The 20,586-nt window shown below is 38.0% G+C and overlaps 2 protein-coding genes across 2 annotated transcripts; both read right to left on the bottom strand.

The window, feature by feature from the left end:
* Positions 1 to 2,238: 2,238 nt before the first annotated feature.
* LOC121162156 (olfactory receptor 2D3-like) lies at positions 2,239 to 3,162 on the bottom strand. The gene has a single exon (XM_040989005.1). It carries the CDS (start codon positions 3,160 to 3,162, stop codon positions 2,239 to 2,241), a length of 924 nt encoding a protein of 307 aa, XP_040844939.1.
* A 10,173-nt stretch (positions 3,163 to 13,335) lies between these two features.
* LOC121162155 (olfactory receptor 2D3-like) lies at positions 13,336 to 14,259 on the bottom strand. Its single transcript, XM_040989004.1, has one exon. The coding sequence runs from the start codon at positions 14,257 to 14,259 to the stop codon at positions 13,336 to 13,338; it is 924 nt and encodes a 307-aa protein (XP_040844938.1).
* Positions 14,260 to 20,586: the final 6,327 nt, after the last annotated feature.

The raw sequence follows: 20,586 nt of genomic DNA, 5'->3' as shown, positions 1-20,586 counted from the left end.
TGACCATATAATCCTTCCTCCTTAGAGTGCCCACCACTGCTATATACATGCTCACAAAGACCAAACCAACAGAGCCATTCAGTCTTGGAATTGGACTTGAAAACTGTCATCTCTATGAAGATGGCTACTTTAGATATTTCAATACAGAAAATCAGCATGTTGAAGTGCTATCATTGCTATGTACCTATATCTGAAGATACGGAAGAGCCCTTTGAATTGGCTTACTGTGAAATGTCGCAAGAATATGCAGAAGCAGACTCAGTAAAATCCAGAATGCTGTAAACAGAATTATGGATGACGTTGGTGGGGCACAGAACACCAAAAATTATGTATCAACATTGAAAATAAAATCATACTGATGAAGTTTAATCTAGAGAATCTGGCAATTTGACTACAAATCAGCTAACATTTGGCAAGAGGCCTCAACAGGTTGAGTCACTCAGGGTGTGACACATAGATTGTTTTTGGTTCATAAAGGAATGGGCAATGCAAGGTCTCCTGGCTAATTTACAAAGCTTTCTCAGGGAATTCTGGGCATGTGAAGTCTTGAGACAACTCCATGCAGCCAGAACCTGTATAGGGGAGGTGCAGCATGGGTTGATATTTCTATCTAGAGAAATATAATAGTCGGATAACCTAAATTAGAGTTGATCTCAAGAGATGGAAGGCATAAGGTATGTGCTTGCTTGGCTCCCATCTGGTTAAAGCTGTTGTGGATTTCTTTGCTTTGCAACCTCTAGTTCTTTGCTATCTTTCCTGTCCCTTTTCTCAGTGATTTGGATCTTCCTTTTTGAGTTGTTGTTCCAGGGTTGAGTATTCCCAGTCTAGACACTTTTTCTTGTCAGCCTTATTTATATTTTCCTAACCTGCACATAGTAATAGGAAAAACAAATATGTTATTCTTTAAATGTACTCACCTCAGTGTCAGTAATTGCTAAATTTAGAATTGAAGGCCTTATTAAATATAATCTGTTTTGAGAGTAGGTGTTGAGGCTCACCAGGTTGAATCACCTCCTGAGATGACAGTACTCCATATGAGTGTCACTTCTAGTCCTGGCTGCTCTACTTCTGACCCAGATCACAGCTAATGTGCCTGGAAAGATAGCAAAAGATGGATCAACTCCTCGGGCCCATGCCACTTGTAGGGGAATCTGGATGACGTTTCTGACTCCAGGTTTTGGCTTACTGTAACTCTGACTTGTGAGATCAACTGGAGAGTGAATCAGGATGGTAGATCTTCCTCCCTGTCTCCATTCCTTCTCCATGTGAATCTGCCTTTTAAATAAATAAATATCATTTTTAAAAGTAATGTTACATGGTGTGATGGCTCAACAAGCCAATCCTCTGCCTATATGCATTGACATACATTATTGGTACTGTCTGTTCCACTTTCCACCAACTCCTAACTTACGGCCTAGAAAAGCAGTAGAGGATGACCCAAAGCACTGCATCCCTGCAACTATGTGGGAGACTTAGAAGAAGCTGTAGGCTCCTGGCTTCAAATCATCTCAGTAGCAGCCATTGTGGCCATTTATGGAATTAGTCATTGCATGAAAGATCTTTCTTTGTCTCTCCTTTTCTGTGTAAATCTGCCCTTTCTTCAAAAATAAGTAAATATTTACAAAGACTTTATTTTTGTGAAACTGTTCCAAAATATGTAATGTTTCAGGGATATAAGTATTCAAAAGATACTTGGCAAATACAACAACGAAGGAAATTACTCATTTTGCCAAAATAGGTTCTTAAATTTGTGATAACCTTGTTTTGTATTTTTCTCTTTCTCTCTTTCTGACATAAAATTAAATGCCTGCTTATTTTAAACTGCTGGCTGTGTGGGTTTTCTGCCTACCTTCCCTCTCTGCTTCATTCTTCATCCCATCCCTCCATATTTGCCTTCAATCCTTCCTCTCTGTCTTTGTCTCTCATCCTTCCATCCTAATTCCTTCCTTCACGTCTCCTGCTGTCTCTGCATCCATTCCTCCATTTAACTCTCTATCTACCTTTCCTTTCTTGCATTTAATTCTCTTGCTTCTATTTTTATTTTTTTAAAAAAAGTCTTTTCCCTCTATTTACTGAGTACCTGGTTGTAAAAAGGCAACTTGATTTCGGAGAAGAATATAGGAAAAAGAATGAAGAAAAAGTGAAGGGATAGAAAAATTGGGAACAATTTACAAACAAAAAGTCATTTTGCTCTTCATCCCTGTTGGGTCATCGCAGAGATCGCCACCTCCCAATGTGCTATTTTGCAGTTACTCTCCAGAGGGCCCCTTTGACATCCTTGTTCCTCAGACTGTAAATGATGGGGTTCAGCATGGGTGTCACTGCTGAATAGAACACAGACATTGTTTTATCCCTTTCATTCATTACCTTGGAGTTTGGTCTCATATAAGCAAATATTGCTGAGCCATAGAAGAGAAGAACAACAATAAGATGGGAACCACAAGTGGAAAAAGCTTTGAGCCTCCCCTCCCCAGACTGCATCTGAATCACAGTGGAGATGATGTTCCAGTAAGAGGTGAGGATAAGGGAGACAGGAGCTAGGAGGATCACCACACCCATTGCAAAGATGGCCATTTCTGTGCTATAGGTGTCTGCAGAAGCCAGCTTCAGAAGGGCAGGAGGCTCACAGAAAAAATGATTAATAATGTTTTTGCCTCGGTAGGGCAGACGCAGTGTGAATGTCGTGTCCACCAGAGACACAAAAGCTCCACTGACCCAGGAACCTACCGCCAGCCATACACACACCCAATGTGTCATGATGGTGGAGTAGTGCAGGGGCTTGCAGACAGCCACATACCTGTCATATGACATCACTGCCAGCAGTGCACATTCTGTACACCCAACCAGAAGCAAAACAACCATCTGCGTTGAGCAGCCAGCAAAGGAAATGGTTTTCCTCTTTACCAGCAGGTGGGCGAGCACCTGGGGCACTGTAGTGGTAGAAAAGCAGAGATCAGCAAAGGACAAGTTCCTAAGGAAAAAGTACATGGGTGTGTGGAGTCTGGAGTCTGCGTGAATGAGCACGATGATGAGCAGGTTTCCCAGCACAGTGAGCAGGTAGATGACCAGGAAGAGGAAGAAGAGCAGCACTTGTGTCTTCGGGTCCTGGGACAGGCCCAGGAGGACAAACTCAGTCACAGAGGATTGGTTCTCTTCTCCCATGATGTTTATTCCTTCCTATCAGATAGCAACAATTAATGAAACACATTGATCAGTTACATAATAATTCTGAGTATCTTGTTTTTTATATATCTTTTAGGTACATTCAATTTGCTCTGGAAACACAACAAAAAGATAAATGTGTAAGACTGTGGACATTTGATGATTTGCTTCATTATAGTAGTAGTTAATTTTACTCTCTGTATGCACCTCATAACATTATGTTGTACATCATAAATACACAATAAAGTTGTTTTTTTATGTTTAAGATCTTTATGAAAATAAGTGGACAGGTTATCTTTCTCTCATCTATTCATCCAATGTGTAGGTGGCAAAAGATTTCCTATATCTGCACTAAATGGAGAAAGAAAATTCATAGAATAAATGCCAACAATCTTAACACACTAAAAATAATAAATTTTTCTGTAGTAGATGCCACCAAAAGCAAAATTAAAAATCTGGAAATGTTGAGTATTCAAAAAAAGTAAGCAAATTTCTGTTTCTCATATATGAAGATCTAAAACTCAATGATTTTAAAAAGAGAAGGACCATTAGAAAATTATATAACTAATTTAAATCTCTAAAATTGAAAAAAAAAAACCTTAAGAGGTAAAAGAGAAAAACAAACATAAAACAAGCACAAGCACATTAAATAAGAAATCAGGTATCATATTTTGCCTATTGGTTATAATTTAAGCATGCAATTTTCAAGTTTGATGATTCAACAAGATGATTGTATATTATTAAGTGGAAAGAAAGTGATTGGACATTGCTTACAATATGTCATTTTAGTGTTTTCAATGGAGCATGAATGGATGAGTGCTTTTGTATATATTTTTCTTATCTGAAAGCGTTTCTCTGCAGGAGAAGTCCATTGATCTTGGACTGTTGCCGGGAGCTCTGGATCTGTCCTGCTGGATTTCAATATTGACTTCCTTGGTTGATGTGCAACCAAGAACACATTAATGTGTATGGATTCATTTGTACATGGCAATGAAAATAATACATCTATGATAGTATTTATGTGAAGATTAGATAAAATTAAGTTATTTGATAAGATTAGGACAGCAAGCAAGTCTACTTCATATTGTTTAATATCTCATTACAGTAATGCAAACAGGCTCTAGAAGCAACTGCAAGATTAGAAAAAACATTGTTAAGAACGAAGTATGGCCATGAGGACTGCTGTGTTTATTGAAGATTATAATTCTCATCGAGTTTTACTTTTTATGCTGTTTTCTTCTTTGTTAATCCTAAAGGATTGGAACAGTATTGATATGAAAAATCAAAGTCAAGACCAAATACAACCAGGAAGAATGAGAGGCAAGTCTAATTCAGATGTAATCCTGCTATTTTCTACTGTTTTTTATTTTTTTTTATTTCCATTATGGAAGATTTTTAAATACACATAAAATGACATTGATATTACAATTAAATTGCAATTACTTAACATTGGCACTTCCCTGCATTACTAGTAACTTTGCTTTTATTTAATTAGAGTTGAATGTTATAAGAAAACAAATGTAGGGCTGGTACAGCAGTACAACAGGCTAATCATCAGCCTGTAGCACCAGCATTCTGCCCTCTCTACTTCTGATCCAGCACCCTGCTTATGAACTGAGAAAGCAGCAGAGCATAGCTCAAGTCCTTGGACCTCTGAACCCATGTGGAAGACTTGGAAAGAAGCTCCAGGCTCCTGGCTTTGGATTGGCTCGGTTCCAGCCATAGCAGCATTTGGGGAGTCAACCAGAGAATGGAAGATTACTGTCCCTCTCTGTCCTTACTTCTTTATGTAAATCTGCCTTCCAAATAAAAATAAGCAAATTTAAAAAGAAAACATACCTAAAACTATCTTTAAAACTTCTTCATTGTTGAATCTCTAAAAGAGAAATTAACCTCACCATGTAAGTTTAAGATAAGAATATAAACTGTCCACAAAGTTAATTTTTAAAAAAGATATATTTTTTTAATTGGAAAGTCAGATATACAGAGAAGAGGAGACACAGAGAGGAAGATCTTCCATCTGGTGATTCACTCCCCAAGAGATCACAACAGCCAGAGCTGAGCGATCCTAAGCCAGGAGCCAGGAACCTTTTCTGGGTCTCCCACACGGGTACAAAGTCCCAAGGCTTTGAGCGTTCCTAGATTGCTTTCCCAGCCCACAAGTAGCGAGCAGGATAGGAAGCGGGGCCACTGGTGTTAGAACTGGCGCCCATAGGGGATCTCAGCACATGCAAGGTGAGGACTTTAGACATTAGGCTACCATGCCAGGCCCCAAAGTTAATTTTTTAATTAAGCTAACCATATACAAAAATTTTGGGGGAATATGAAATAGTGCCACAGGGCAGTTTATACACATGGTTAGTCAATCCAGTAAAAATAATCTGGTGAAATGGATTACCCATGGGAAGTAATATTCTAGTGAGAGCATGGCTAATGACTGAGAGGCGTTTTGTTGTCTGTCTGTAAGGAATAATGATTTTTTAAAGTGGAACATGCATTTTTTAAGTTAAAAAATAAAATAAATAAATACTTAAACATAAGAAATAGACAATATATAGAGTGACAATAAAATCAAGGTAGAATAATATCAAAATAGTGATATCCATTAGTTTAAAAAAGAAATCAGAATCATCAAAACGGCATAAAAATTAGTTAAATGCTAAAAGCAACATTTCCATTAATCAATAAACTGTGCATGTTAATGCAGTCAGGTTGCTAGTGGACAAAAAGTGAAGGGTTTCCACATCATTCATACAATATATTTCACAATATATTTTAGAGAGATTCAGGATGTGTTTGTGCATAGATAATAATTTTAAACACATTTCAGGTAAGATGATAAGATTTTTCTAAAACTAGTATAATTTCTTTTAATTACAAAGTTCCTCTAGAATACTGTTTCCTACTAATGGCCTTGTAAAAGCAGAGGAAGATGATTCAAGAGCTTGGGACCTTTCATATACATGAGAGATCCAGATGAAGAGCTTGTCTCCTGGCGTCAGCACTGAGAGCCCTGGCCATTGTAAACTATCTGGAGAGGAACCCCAGTGGAATCAAGATTTCTCTCTCTCTCTCTCTCTTTCTCATTAACTCTGACTTTAAGCTAAATAAATACAGCTTTCTAAAAAGTAATCTCACAATTTAAGTCTCATCTTAAAATTTGTTTCTCCAAAATTTACATGTCTGTGTTTTCAGAGTGATAGAATTACAGGACACTTTCTGTTTTCAACCTTTTGTGATTTTTATAGTCTGTACATGATCAGTCACAACATACAGTTTATAATCTGGGAATAAAAATTTTTTTCTGCTACCTTGGACCCTGCTCACTTGTTTACCCTCGTATCTTAAATTTTCTCTCCTCTTTATGTTCCAGGATATTGCAAAGCTGCTATTCATTAAGAAGAATTGCATTAAACTCTGTGAAGCTATTATCTCATCAGTCTTCAAACTGATCTTAGTTTGGAGTGATATCATCTCTCCATTTTATGTGGACATTGAAGCCGAGATCTAAGCTGATCAGTTTCCAGAATTCAGTTACTAGGATTGGTGTCCACATCCCTGGATTCAAGTCCCATTCACTTAACCATTACAGAGACTGTAGCTTTCTGAAAAACTAACAATATTGAAAGTAGTATTGGGAGAAAAAGAGAAAGAATAAATCAAGAGACTTCCACTCTACTGTACACTTACACAGATTAAGAGCCTTTCTTAAATTTTTTTTTGCTGTTTTATTTTTCTCAAATTTTGAAATTCTACTGTTTTCAATATTTCTAAATTTAAAACAAAAAAGCACAAATTACAGTAAGTAAGAGAAAGAAACAACCCAAGTATCTTTCAATGATGAAAAGTTAAACCAAGTTTGGTACGTGTGAACAATGGAGTATCACTGGGCATTTAATAGCAAAATTCTGTCATTCCACAAGGATGAATCTTGAGAACAACATAGCAACCGAAAGAAGGAAGTCACAAAAAGAGATGGTCCAAATCATGGAAACAACATTAAATCTTGTTTTCCAGTTGCTCAGGGGAGAAATAGTTATTGTTCCATAGATATAGCCTTTTGGTATCACATGACAAGAACTTTCTAGAGAACCATTACAATAAGGTGTGTTCAGTCTACTGGACTGCATGTGTAGAAATGGTAAAGAGATAATCATATTTTTTATTCCCATAATTTGCTTAAAGTTACGTTTTGAAAAAGAGTAATTAAAAATGGTACAATCTCTATGATTTATTATCCATAGCTTTTATTATCTCATTTCTGTTTAGAATTTTGTTAATAAATTTATCAAGTATTCAGTATTCATTGCTTCTTATCTGCATTTCTACCACTAACTCTTCAGATTCGTCTTGTTTCGTTTTTATCTCTATGATTTTTATCAAAACACTTTCTCTATCCCATATCCTTTTCAATAAATCTCTAAAACATTTGGCTTCATTTAGCTATAAGTGTTCCTTAAAACTTCTCCCTTATGAGACTATAGGGCGATACATCTCATTGCTTTTATCCTTATATTCTACAAGATTCTAATCAAATTTTCTAAACTTTATCACCTGGTTGAAACTTCTTCTTGTGATTATGTATATTGTATGTGGAAAACAAATCAGAAACAAGCAAGTTAAGTTATTATAAATACCCCAACATGTATCCTTATCTCAGCTTTTTCTTCTTTAAAGCAATTTTATTGAGGTTACTTAATATACAAATATTATACATGCCAATACCATACTTTTGGTGTTTTGATACATAAACATGATGAAACGAGCACTAAAATTAAGCCAACTCAGTATATTCATCACTTTCACACAGTAACCATTTCCTTTTCTCTCCTTGCTGTGAAATTTAAGATTAATGCTATTAGCAGCTTTTAAATACATAACTCATTGTTGTTAACTGTAGTTATTGTGATGCAACCTAGATTTCAAGAATATACTTATCTTGCCTTATTAAAATATTGTATCCTTCAACAACAGCACCCCAGTGTTATGCTGTTCAAAAAACAAAAAGAAAAATACTTTGCAATTCTGTGAGTTTTCTCTCTTCTGACAATATACTTTTTAAATAATTTTGCCATGATAATATCAAATTTCTCACCTTTTATACTGAACTTCAGTCAAAAAATGCTCTCCAATTCTTCCTAAAGTTCACAATAATTCACAGGTATGTTGTAGTCCTTTTAGCGTTCACCACCAATCCATCACCAAGAATAAAAAAAAATAATAGTAAAATATTTGTAGTTTTTACTCACTCTTAAGAAAGGTTTGGCTTTGCACTATGTACAAATAAAGATTTCAACTTCTTTTCAAGCAGCTGCTGTTATCTTGTAGTTATTTATTTACAAGTTTGTTTTCCTGCACTTGTTTGCTTGTTCAAGATGGTGTAACATATATCACATATTGCCATCATTGAATTTCAGTTTTTACTCTATATGTGGCAGGGGTTTAATAAAAGTTTAATGAGTTAATAAATACACTTACGCTGACATTCCACTCTATGATGTTATTTCCCTCAGGAGTAGCATATGAGGGTGGGGCTGGATGGGCTAACGTGACCTTAAACTCTGATGTAAGGATGAGAAAATCCTAACTTAAAACTCCCAGGACTGATCGTCATGTTAAACTCATGAATTCACTGTAAGAAATGTCTCATGGCTTTCGAAGCTAATGAGTGTCCTCATACAGTCTCTGTGGACATCCACATGTGTCTAACCACAAACGGTTCCTGATGCACCTCTGAGCAGGAGGCTCAGGGCTGTATCCTGGTCCTGATTGCTCCCAACGCCCAATCTGCAGTGGCTAAACAGAAAGAAGGAAATCATGAAGCAGGAGCATGAAAGACCAAGGTGCAGATAAAGTCCACAGCCCTTGGAGTCATTCTGGCATCCTTGACAAGGAGTTAACCCTTCCCTGAGGAATACAAAACAGGACTTATGAAGAGCATCTGTACTATAGCCTGATGGAAAGAGAGGGTTGCAGTAGACTAAGTCATCCTACCCCATGAACAGAAACAATATTTCAGATTTCTTAAAGGATACCTTCCCCTCGGCATCCTACCCACTCTGAGGATAGGGACTGGCATGAGACTGGCTTGGGAGAGTGAGTGCAGTGCTAAAGAGATAAGTAATGGATAAAGAAACTAATCATTTCTACCATCAGCTATTCCTAATCCAACGAGGCAACCTCCACTGCAGTTTGTCAAATTTGATGATGTTGGGGCATGATCTAACCTAAGCTTTATTCTATCCCATCCAGAAGAACAAACTCTTGTTAGAAAATGCAGTGCTAAATTCAGCTGGAAGCCAGCATGGAGGATTTTCCTGAAGGAAATCTTTGAAGTTGAGTTCCTCAAAGTTGCTATAATCAAGCTATTCCCTGGAGAAACCACACTGTTAACTTGTATACATAGTAATAGATACCCTGGGGAATTTTTTAATTATAATCTGAAACTGAAAGACCGGGTTCTCATGTGATATCAAGTCCTTCACCAATGTTTCCCCAACCCCATGTGGACTTCTATGCTATCAAGTTTTTCTCAGAATTTTTAAAGTGAAGACTTCATAATGATGATAATATAAAATGGAGATGAAATAAATGTTGTCATCCCTTAATATTCATAGGATATTGGTTCCAGGACCCCCAGGAATACCAAAATTCATGGATGGTCACATCCTATATAAAAACTAGAATGGAGGCTGGTATGGTGGCACGGTAACCTAATCCTTTGCCCTGTGCTGCCAACATTTCATACTAGTGTCTATTTGTGTACCGTCTGCTCCACTTTCAATTAGTGCTTATGGCCCAGGAAAGCAACAGAAGATGACTCAAGTCCTTGGAACCTTGCACCCATGTAGAAAACCGGAAAGAAGCTCTTGGCTCCCAGCTTCAAATAGGTTCAGCTCTGGCCATCACAACTATTTGGGGAGTGAACCAGTGGATGGAAGACCTTCTCTATGTCTCCCTCTTACTGTATAAAATCTGTCTTTCAAATAAAAATAAATGTGATTTGTTTAAAAAGAACTGGGATAGAGCCTGGCGTGATAACATAGTGGTTAAGGTCCTTGTCTTGCACTCCCAGGATCCCATTCGGGCGCCAGTTCGCTCAGCTCCAGCAGTTGCAGCTGCTTGGGGAGTGAATCATTGGATGGAAGATGTTCCTTTCTGTCTCTCTACCTCTCTGTATATCTGACTTTCCAATAAAAATAAATAAAATAAAATAAAATCTTAAAAAAAAGAACTGGGATGGTATTTTTTTACAACCTGTGCCATTTCCTGTGCACTTTAATCTCTAAATTACTTTGAATACCTTTACAAGCCATTATGTCTCCATTAAAAAATAAATGCAATTAGAGAAGTATTTTTAAGATTTATTTGTTATTTTTATTGGAAAGATAGATACACAGAGAGGAGGAGAGACAGAGAGGAAGATCTTCCTTCCAATGATTCAATCCCCAAGTGACTGCATTGGCCAGAACTGAGTCAATCTGAAACCAGGAGCCCGGAGCCTTTTCCAGGTCTCCCACACAGGTGCAGGGTCTCAAAGCTTTGGGCCACTCTCGGCTGCTTTCCCAGGCCACACGCATGCAGCTGGATGGGAAGTGGGCCACTGGGATTAGAACCAGCATCTCTAGGGGATCCCAACACATGCAAGATGAGGATTTTAGATGCTAGGCTACCACACGAGGGCCCAGAGAAATATTTTCAAGCAGCAGTTGGATGAATCTACACATGCAGAACCTGAGGGTATCAAGGGCCAATTACATGTTCTTCTTTATTTTATACTGCCTCCAATCTATAATCGACCAAACAATTTAAAATCCTAGTCTGTGTTTGATTTTTTTCCATGGTCTTCTATTAGGGGAAGAAATGTGCTGGAGCTTCTTGGCGTATTCCCAAACACCTTTACCGTCTACATGAGATCCTTACTGTAGCTACTGAAATACAGCAGACTGACGTCAAAAGTCAGCACATAATGCACAGTCAGATCAACAAGTTCTTGTTTTTCCTACCATGCTTCTCCAGTTTGAGCCTTCCTCATCAGCCGCACTGTTGCCCAGGCCAGAGACAGCAACAATATTATATTCCTTTATGCCTTTCAAATTGCATGGTCTATTTGGCCAGCTATTGTTTCACCACCCTATCTCTCCATCACTATGACTGCAGTTTAAATCCTTACTAGGGCTTCTTCATATGGCACAATCTTACTGATTCTTTTCCTGCTTTTATGCTTGTCTCTTTACAATCTATTTTTTTACACAGCATTCAACACAACCTTTCAAAACAGCATATGAGGGATGATGTTATACTGAATGTAAATAAAACCGATCTTTCAGAACCTTCAAGACTGATGAGTGGAACTGTGTCACCTGAAAAGATAATCCATCTGTTAGCTCTGAATGTGAGCAACTTTGGAATTAATGTCTCTGCAGATATAATGAAGGAAAATTTCGTAACAAGATCATCCTGCAATATGGTGGGCTCTCAACGATCCACATCCACCTTAGAAGAAAGGTGTATATATAGAGATGACCCCTAAGCCAGACAACAGCAGAGACTAGAATGATGGTACCACAGCCAAGGAGCCCTAGAAGCATCCAGAAGCTTGAGGAAGAGGTAAGTCTGCTTCTACAGAGCCCTTGCAGGGAATGTGGTCTGCAGATGCAGGATTTTGGACATTTGGCCTCTAGAACGGTGAGAAAATAAATTTCTGTTGTTTTAAGCTACAAAAATTTGGAACGAGTTGTTACGGGAGCCCTAAAACAATCAATGGGAAGGCCTTACTTTGGCCTCTGCCTCTTTCTATGACGCCTGTCACTCCAGACACATCTTCCCTCGCTGTCCTGATTGCAAACATCACATTCCTATTCAAGACAATGGACACCCTGATCTGTCTGCCTGAACCCTCTCCCCCCAAATTACTTTGTGTTAATTCTTTCTAACATTTAACCAAAGCGCAATTCTCAATTATTCTGATATATAAGATGTCCTTTAACTATGAGATGAGATTTCCTTTCATGACAATATGTCATGATCACAACCTACTCTTCTTGTTTTTCTTATTATTAAGAACATTTTGAAAAGTCTGTTATAGAGGATGCAAACTGTGAACGTCTTCCATTGCTATGCATTCAGTTCCTAGAGAAAGACTCAATAAACACATAATTAATTAATACAACCAATAGGTAGCTAGTGAATAAATGAACTAAAATAAATCGTGATATTGAAATCAATAGTATATAGTGTAATTAATTATAGAAACAATGGTCATATAACATGTTGGATAAATGAAAGAAATTTCATTATCTTTTATTATTTTAGAGAAAAAAAAGTTTACTCTAAAAAAAAGTTCTCAGAACATATTGACTTCATTAACTGCCTGGTTTCTTGTGTGCTGCCTATTGGTTTAGCTGCTGACACATAGTCATCACACAGTCAGTGAGGGTCTGTGTCTCGATAACAATTGACATTTTCACTTGCTCTGTTGACTTCTTCCGTTTCCTGTTGGCAGTTATATAGTTCTTATGAGCTCAAGGTGATTCATGGCCATGTTTTAGTTGATAATTTCTGTTATGTGATAAAACTTTCCTACTGTTTGTTTTGAAGTCCTTTAATACATACTAATTATTTTGGGAATACACTATGTTGAGATCCTTTTATGCAATCATGCTCATCCCAAAGCTGCTTCACAGTCAACCTTTCCTAACAAATGGCAGCAATCTTTCTGATGACGCATCATTATAAAGATCACTGTTGTGGCTGACATTGCAGCATAACATGTGACACATTCACCTGAGATTCCAGCATCCTGTATGAACTCCAGTTTCAATTTCAACTGCTCCAATTAGATTCCAGTTCCCTGCTAATGTCATTTGGAAAGCAGTGGACCAATTCCAAGTCCTTGGGTCCCTGCATACACATGGGAGGCCTGTATGAAGCTTCAGGTTCCTGGCTTCAGCCTGGCCCAGCCACAGCTGATGTGACATTTGGGGAGTAAACCAGTGAAAGGAGGATCTGTTTCTCTCTCTCTCTCTCTCTCTCTCTCTCATCTCTCTCTCTCTCTCTCTCTCTCTCTCTCTCTCTCTCTCTCTGAGGCTCTGCCTTCTGAATAAATCAAATATTTATATAAATAAAAACTAAGATAAAAATATTTTAAAAGACAACACTCTCTGGGAGGGTCTATCTTCTAAAAAGTTTCCTACATGCCGCCTTCACATCTTTGTTCCTTAGGCTGTAAATGAATGGGTTCATCATGGATGTTACAACTGAGTAGAACACTGAGATTACCTTGTCCCCCTCATTCATTTTCCTTGCATTTGGCTGCATATAAGTAAATATTGTTGACCCATAGAAGAAGACAACAACAATGAAATGGGAACCACAGGTAGAGAACACTTTGAGCCTTCCCTCTCCTGACTGTATTTGAATCACAGTGGAGATAATATTCCAGTAGGAGAAAAGGATCAAAGAGACAGGACCTAGGAGGATTATTACACCCATTGCAAAGATGGCCATCTCAGCTTTGTATGTTTCTTCTGAAGCCAGCTTCAAGAGTGCAGGAGGCTCACAAAAATAATGATTAATTACATTCAGCCCCTGATATGAAAGATCTAAAGTGAACGTGGTATCTACTAAAGACACAATTACCCCACTAGCCCAGGACCCTATGACTAGCAGAATGCAAACCCTGTGGGTCATGATGCTGGAGTAGTGCAGGGGCTTACACACAGCTACATAGCGGTCATAGGACATCACTGCTAGAAGCGAGCTCTCTGTACATCCCATTATTAGGAAAAAAAACATCTGAATGGAACATCCAGTAAAGGAAATGGCCTTTCTCATGACCAGGAAATGAAACAGCATCTGGGGAACAATAGTTGTGGAGAAACAGAGATCAGTAAATGACAGATTTTTAAGAAAGAAGTACATTGGTGTATGAAGTCGAGAGTCAACAAAAGTTAGGAATATAATCAGCAGATTCCCAGACACTGTCAGCAGATAGATAATGAGAAAAACCACAAACAGCAGGATCTGGGTCTGATGATTGGAAGAAAGGCCCACCAAGATGAATTCAGTCACATGAGTTTGGTTCTCTTTGCCCATTGATGATTATTTCTGTTTCCAGACCAACATAAATCGATCAATCAAAAGGTGACTATGATGGAGCACCAAATCCAGAAATCCTGTTTCTCACTGGAAGAACAGATGCATATTTTTTTTTAAATTCTTGTAAACATTTTACATAATTGATTTACTAATTTTTCTTCTTGTATTTCTTCAGAAGCCACTTGGTTTGTGGACACAGCCAAACTGGAACTCTACCTTCATTCTGACTACACTGGAAGAGCCTATCATCCACAGAGCCATTGTTGAACCATCATGTGGAAAATGTTAAGAAATATCTTCATAGAAATAATATGCTTTTGTCTGAATCAAACAAAAGGAATACAGATAAGTTACATGGATTCTCCATTTCAAGGAAATCTCAGGTTGCGTTTTAGTTTCATGGTTCACTCATCAATCAGCATATTTCAGCTTTAATTTTGCTAAGCAGCACAGGTCAATTTTTAGCTCATCCATTTTTCTCCCAGGGATTCTCTATCATCCTCCATAAGCAATGAAGATTATTTTTTATTTATTTTTATTTGAAAGGCAGACTTGCAGACAGAGGACAGACACAAAGATCTTCAGTCTGTTGGTTTACTCCAAATGGCCATAATGGCCAGAAGTGGGCTAGTCTGAAGCCAGGATCCTGGAGTTTCTTCCGGATCTCTCACATTAACGCAGAAGCCTAAGGACTTGGGCCATCTTTCACAGTTTTCCTGGGTTCATTAGCAGGGACCTGGATCAGAAGCAGAGCAACTGGGATTTGTACTAGTGTCCATATGGGGTGTACACACTGCAGGCAGAGGCTAAATCTATTAAACCATAGCCCTGGGCCCAAAAAGAGAATTTTAAAATGCTGTTTTCAATCATGTTATAATTCTTAGTTCTGGCTCTTTCCTAAATTCTTCATTAGAAAAATAGCCTGGATGATATAGTAAAGCAAAAAGAGACCTTATGTCATGGTGCTGACATAAAAAGGTTAAAAAGTGGCTGGACTTAAGCAGCACCACAATGTCCGGGCCCTTAACTGAGGGCAAGTGAAGCCACAATAGCTGTCTGCATAGTTGCAAGTTTCATCTGGCATAGCAGTGTTTGATCTCCTTTGTGCTGTAGTTTTATGCATAGTCCAACTAGCTGATGAATGCATTGATAATCAATTAGGCACTGGTCCAATGCTCTAAAGATAGTCACAAACTTCTGTTCAAAGTTTATACTTTGCTGTGCCTACATAAGAAATAATGGGATGTCTAGATCCAACCTAATGCATAAGTGTATGAGAAAGAGTAAGGGAATGCACACTTGACTTGGGTACACAGATATAATATACCCTCCCTAAGAAGGATTAAAATAGTTGTCCTAGAATTGTCCATCAAAATGAAGTATAGGGGCGGACATTGTGGCATACCTGCTAAAGCCACCACCTGTGACGCTGGTATCCACCATAGGCCTCAATGTAAGTTCTGGCTGCTCCACTTCCAACCTGGCTCCTGGCTCATAGCCTGGGAAAAGCAGCAGCAGATGACCCAAGTTCTTGGGCTCCTGAAAAACATATAGGATACCTAGAAGAAGCTCCTGGTTTCTGGCTCTAGCCTGAACTAGCACCAGCTGTTGAAGCCATTTGGAGAGTGAGTCAGTGGAGGGAAAATCTGTCTGTCTCTTCCTTTATCAATGTAACACTGACATTCAAATAAATAGAAGATAGTATGGATAGATAGATAGATAGATAGATAGATAGATAGATAGATAGATAGATAGATTTTTTTAAATGAAGTATAAGAGCAAAAACTCAGCATTCCTGTCTTAAGATAAAGAAAAGCCAGTGACTACAAACATACAAACATTTGTCTTCTCAATTGGACCATAATCCAACTGGAAGTAGTGGAGAAATAACAACAGAACTACTGTGACTGGACCAGCAGCACACGAACTGGCCAATATTGACTTGATGTTAAAACCATAGAGTGACAGTGAGCTTTTTCATACATATTGGATTTGAACTTGTCCCATTGTCCTTGACAGCCCAGAGAGTTTGGAAAGACGTTGAGAGACTGGTGAAGTCAAATGAGCAAGCTCTTCCCTTCAGCTTCAGAGTAAAGTGATGACACAAGAGGATTCATGGTAATGTTCACAACATCAACAACTAAAGCTGTCTATGTTGTCAGTGCTTTTGAAGCTATGTTTGCTATCTTCGAGAAAAGAAATAGAATTTATGGGTTATTCCAGTGTTTACTAAAATTGAAGAAAAACTAAAATAGTATTTTGCAATAGTATAAGCACAATTTAATTTAAGAAAATGTTTTAGTATCCATGAGTTGTGTGTGTGTGTGTGTGTGTGTGTGTGAGCATACTATATAACGTAAACTCTATTTCTTATTAAGGTTCTTTATGAAAACTTAAGAATACTGCTACAAGTTAAATGTTCTTAAGGACACTGTAGGACAAGTTGCCATTTTCCTCTCCTGCCACTGTAGTATTTTAATAAAAGTTAAAATTTGACTTTCTTTCTAAGTGCTTCATGGCATTATAGATATGGACAAAGGTAGAACACTTGTGTATTGCCGCCAATGTACACCTAACTGTTTCATTGGTAATGCTCCTTTTATGCAGGAGTAGAGACACCTACTGCAATGCATCTTCATTTCTTGGTATGCTAGTCTCCATTATATAGTGCATCTATGAGAACAAATGTATATCTACTTATTTCATATTTTGCATAAAGACTGCCTTGTATCAGAGAGAACATAAGATACATAAAACACTAATTTTTCAGCCTCTGTTAAATGAATAATGAAATTATATTTTTATGTGTACAATATGGTAAACTTAGGTATATGTAAATAACATTATTTCTAAAAGTACATAATGATTATGTTTGAATATTTGTTTACAAGCCTCTTTTTGATTACTTATTTTATTACTGATTTAACTGAAAGATAGAGACTAATTTCCTAACAAATTACTGCCTTTAATAGCCAGAGGCCAGCAACTCAATCCAGGCCTCCCACGGTGGTGACAGAAGTCCGACCACCTGAGCCATGAGCTGCTGCCTCCCAGCATACATAACCACAGACAGATGAGATGTAAGAGCTCTCTCTTTTTTGTTTTAAGTTTTTGGGGTGCAGGGCCAGGAAGTAACGATCTCATTTTACTCCATATACATATAATTCCTGGAATGCACTAAATTTTCAATAAGTGTTCTCTCACTGACTGAATTAATGAACAGATGACAAGTCATCTAGGAATGAAGTGACAGCACTTCACACACATGTACCATCACACATATGCACTCATATTGGTAGTCACAATTCATCGTGTAGTCACAACATCAGATTTGGGAGGCAGAGCTAACACCTGTCCCCTCAGAAAGCAGAAATCCTTAACAAACAGAAACACAGGAAATAAACATCAACTGTACTATTCATGCCAACAAGAGGGCATCATTGGCATGTACTCCTCTTCCAGCAGATACAGGAACAAATTCACCTGAAAGTCCTGGTATTCTCATTGCAGAAAGAAAGTGTTATCAATGCCTCTGAGGACCACAGTGCTGCTCCAACATTAGTACTCACCATGGCCTGACTCCTTGGCACTTTTGAGACAACAGGTGCTGTCTGGCATCTGAGACAATATCCTGTGAATCCAGTGTGTTTCAGCATGAGGAGACAGACTGAAAAAAGTGAAAGAGGAAGAAAAGGCCAGAGGTGAAAGGACTGAATGACTGGAGGAAACAAAAATCTTGGTAGCTGAAGTGGAGTAGTCTGAGCAACTCTCATTCTCCTGGTTTCAGAATCTAAACTGTCCTCACCTCTTTTAAGAGCTCTGTAGGAAGATTTGTAAGAACGAGAATTCTAGAAAAGAAGGAAAAACAAATCCCATCTCCCAAACAGATTATGAGCTATAAAATATGGAGCTGACCTGCTACTTGCATAGACTCATCATTTCTAGTTCAGAAGGACATTGGTTACTTCTGCAGCTTCCTCCTCACTTGGAAATCTGAGACAAATCTGCTCTGAGATGGGAGACTCTGGGTGAGGGAACCTCCCACTAAGGTAGAATGAGATCCAGAGATCTATGCTGCATTTATGAAGTTAGGTATTAGGCCTCCAGGACTCCCAAATCAAATCTTCTGATAGGTGACAAATAGCTGAACTTTGTATAACACTTCATCTTATTATTTTGATGTGTTGTTGACTTAGAGGCAGACTGTCATTTTCAAGCTCTGTTATTGAACTGAATCTTTTTCTATGAGGAATTCATAAAGAATCGAGGTCTGGAAGGTGATGCAAACAAGATAATCTCTAGGGTTCCCTGTGGAAGCAGCTCACTTGATTACCTAGCCACACAATGAGATGCCTTGGGACACTACGCTTATTTATAGTTGTGGATTGGAATCTTGAATATCTTTTAATTTCTAATCTCTCTAAAGAAACAAAAAAAATGTATGCTATTAGCCTCAGAAGGACACCAGAAATCACTCATTTACTTAGTTTATAGATTTCTTATAACATTTTTTAAATTTTTGAATGATGTATACATTGATTATTTAAATGTATGTATTTCATTTTGGAGTGCTAAGTATTCTATTTGATTAATCGTAAGTTCTATCTTCCACAAAATACTAGAACACAAATACAATTTATCCAAATCTGTTGCCAGTTTACAACAAAATGCCATTCCTTCCATTTCCCAATAAACATTCCTCATTTCCATAACAGATCTCTTCATAAGGATCTTTAACATCTAAAACTCTACCAACATATGTTTACAACTAAGATATAATCTAAGGAGTGAGTCCATTCCTATAGCTCTCTATCTCTCCTTCTGAATCCTGAATCCTCTCTCTCCTTCTGAATCCTCCTTCTGAATTTCGATAAGAATCATCTTTTAAGATCTACTCAGTGCAATTAATTTTTCCAATATGCACCTCAAAACTCTCCTAGCTTCTACCAGTTACATTATTCAAATCTATGTCTGTTAAAATAATAACCTAGCTTATCAGAACCAATTTTCCATTTTAGTCCTTTGTAACTGCTAACCAATAATATAAACTGAGTAGCATATAAACAACATTCTTTTCTAATAGTTATGGCAGCTAAGAATTCCAAAATTAAAACTGAGTGTCTGATTAGGGTTTGCTTTGGGGTTCACAGAAAAATCTCCCTGATGTGACTTCAAATGGTGGAATGGATGGTGCTTTCTCTAGGGTCTGTTTAATTGAAGCACAGATCCTAATTGTGACAATTTTGACTTTACAGTGTAATCAACTACCAAAACACATCCACCTTCTATTATTATCTTTTGTGTTAGACTTTTAGTACATGAATTGGAGAGCAAATATGCATTAATTCATTACACACAAAAATAGTGAGTAGTGTATCTCCTTCAAAAATCAAAGTTTGACTCACCCCACCAAGTGAAGAGTCATGACTATATGAGAATAAATACAATATAGAATTGATAGTGGGAAAGGCAATTATAAATACCACTATTATTATTAATACCACTAGGATTGTGTAACTAGGAAAGTGACATCAACAAAATGGGGAACCAAGAAATCCTAGATCTGGCTTCCTCCCAGCCACAGAAAAACTGAATTAAACATGATACATAGACCCAAATGTCTTTATGAGGAGTCCAGAATTGAGGTAGGAGGCTGCAATGCCAAGATGGCATAAAATCAAAGATATTTGCATTGAAATTGATAAAAACAATAATTTCACTCTAACAAAGTCTGTTTTTCTCTCCAAGATGGCAAAGATAAACATTAAGACTGACCACCATGGTCAGTCCCTTCTGGGGGACTTCCATAGACTGGGACACTGCAATCGCAGGTAAACAAAGGTGGTTTACAGGGGTGAAGCTGGAGAACATGTCTTGGTCAGACTAGGACACCTGCCCACATAGAAGTCCTGGGCTGGGATAGCTGGCATCAATCATAGCCACTGGCATATACAAAAACTGGAATTGGGGACCTGCTTGGCAGGTCTAAGCCACAGTAACTGCTAGTAAGTATTGGACCAGGCAGAGGGCCATGTTAGGCTAGGTCATGATACTAATAGGCAAGCAAGAATACTAGGTCTGGGGGCAGATTCTATGGGGAATTTGTGGGCTCATCCCTTTAGAACTGCACAAAAGCCAGCGGTAGTTATGGGTCAAACTGGACATCACCATGGAACTGGGGTTCTGAGTAGGCTAGGATGACTCAGACTGCAGCACCTGCAGGCATACCCTAGAGTTGTGTTTGGAAACAGGCCAGGGTATAGTATCCACAAGCACTTCACTGTGGGGTAAAATATTCCGGATAGGGCCCAAGATTATGTTGAT

This window comes from Ochotona curzoniae, unplaced genomic scaffold (genome assembly GCF_017591425.1).
Source record: "Ochotona curzoniae isolate NIBS_2020 unplaced genomic scaffold, NIBS_Ocur_1.0 contig_517, whole genome shotgun sequence".
In the NCBI taxonomy this organism is placed as follows: Eukaryota; Metazoa; Chordata; class Mammalia; order Lagomorpha; family Ochotonidae; genus Ochotona; species Ochotona curzoniae.
The sequence above is the reverse complement of the archived record's forward strand: the minus strand, read 5'-3'. Positions and strand labels throughout refer to the sequence as shown.

Excerpts from the sequence above, each read along its gene's own strand:
- LOC121162156 (XM_040989005.1), bottom strand. The coding sequence starts at position 3,162 with ATGGGAGAAGAGAACCAATCCTCTGTGACTGAGTTTGTCCTCCTGGGC.
- LOC121162155 (XM_040989004.1), bottom strand. The coding sequence starts at position 14,259 with ATGGGCAAAGAGAACCAAACTCATGTGACTGAATTCATCTTGGTGGGC.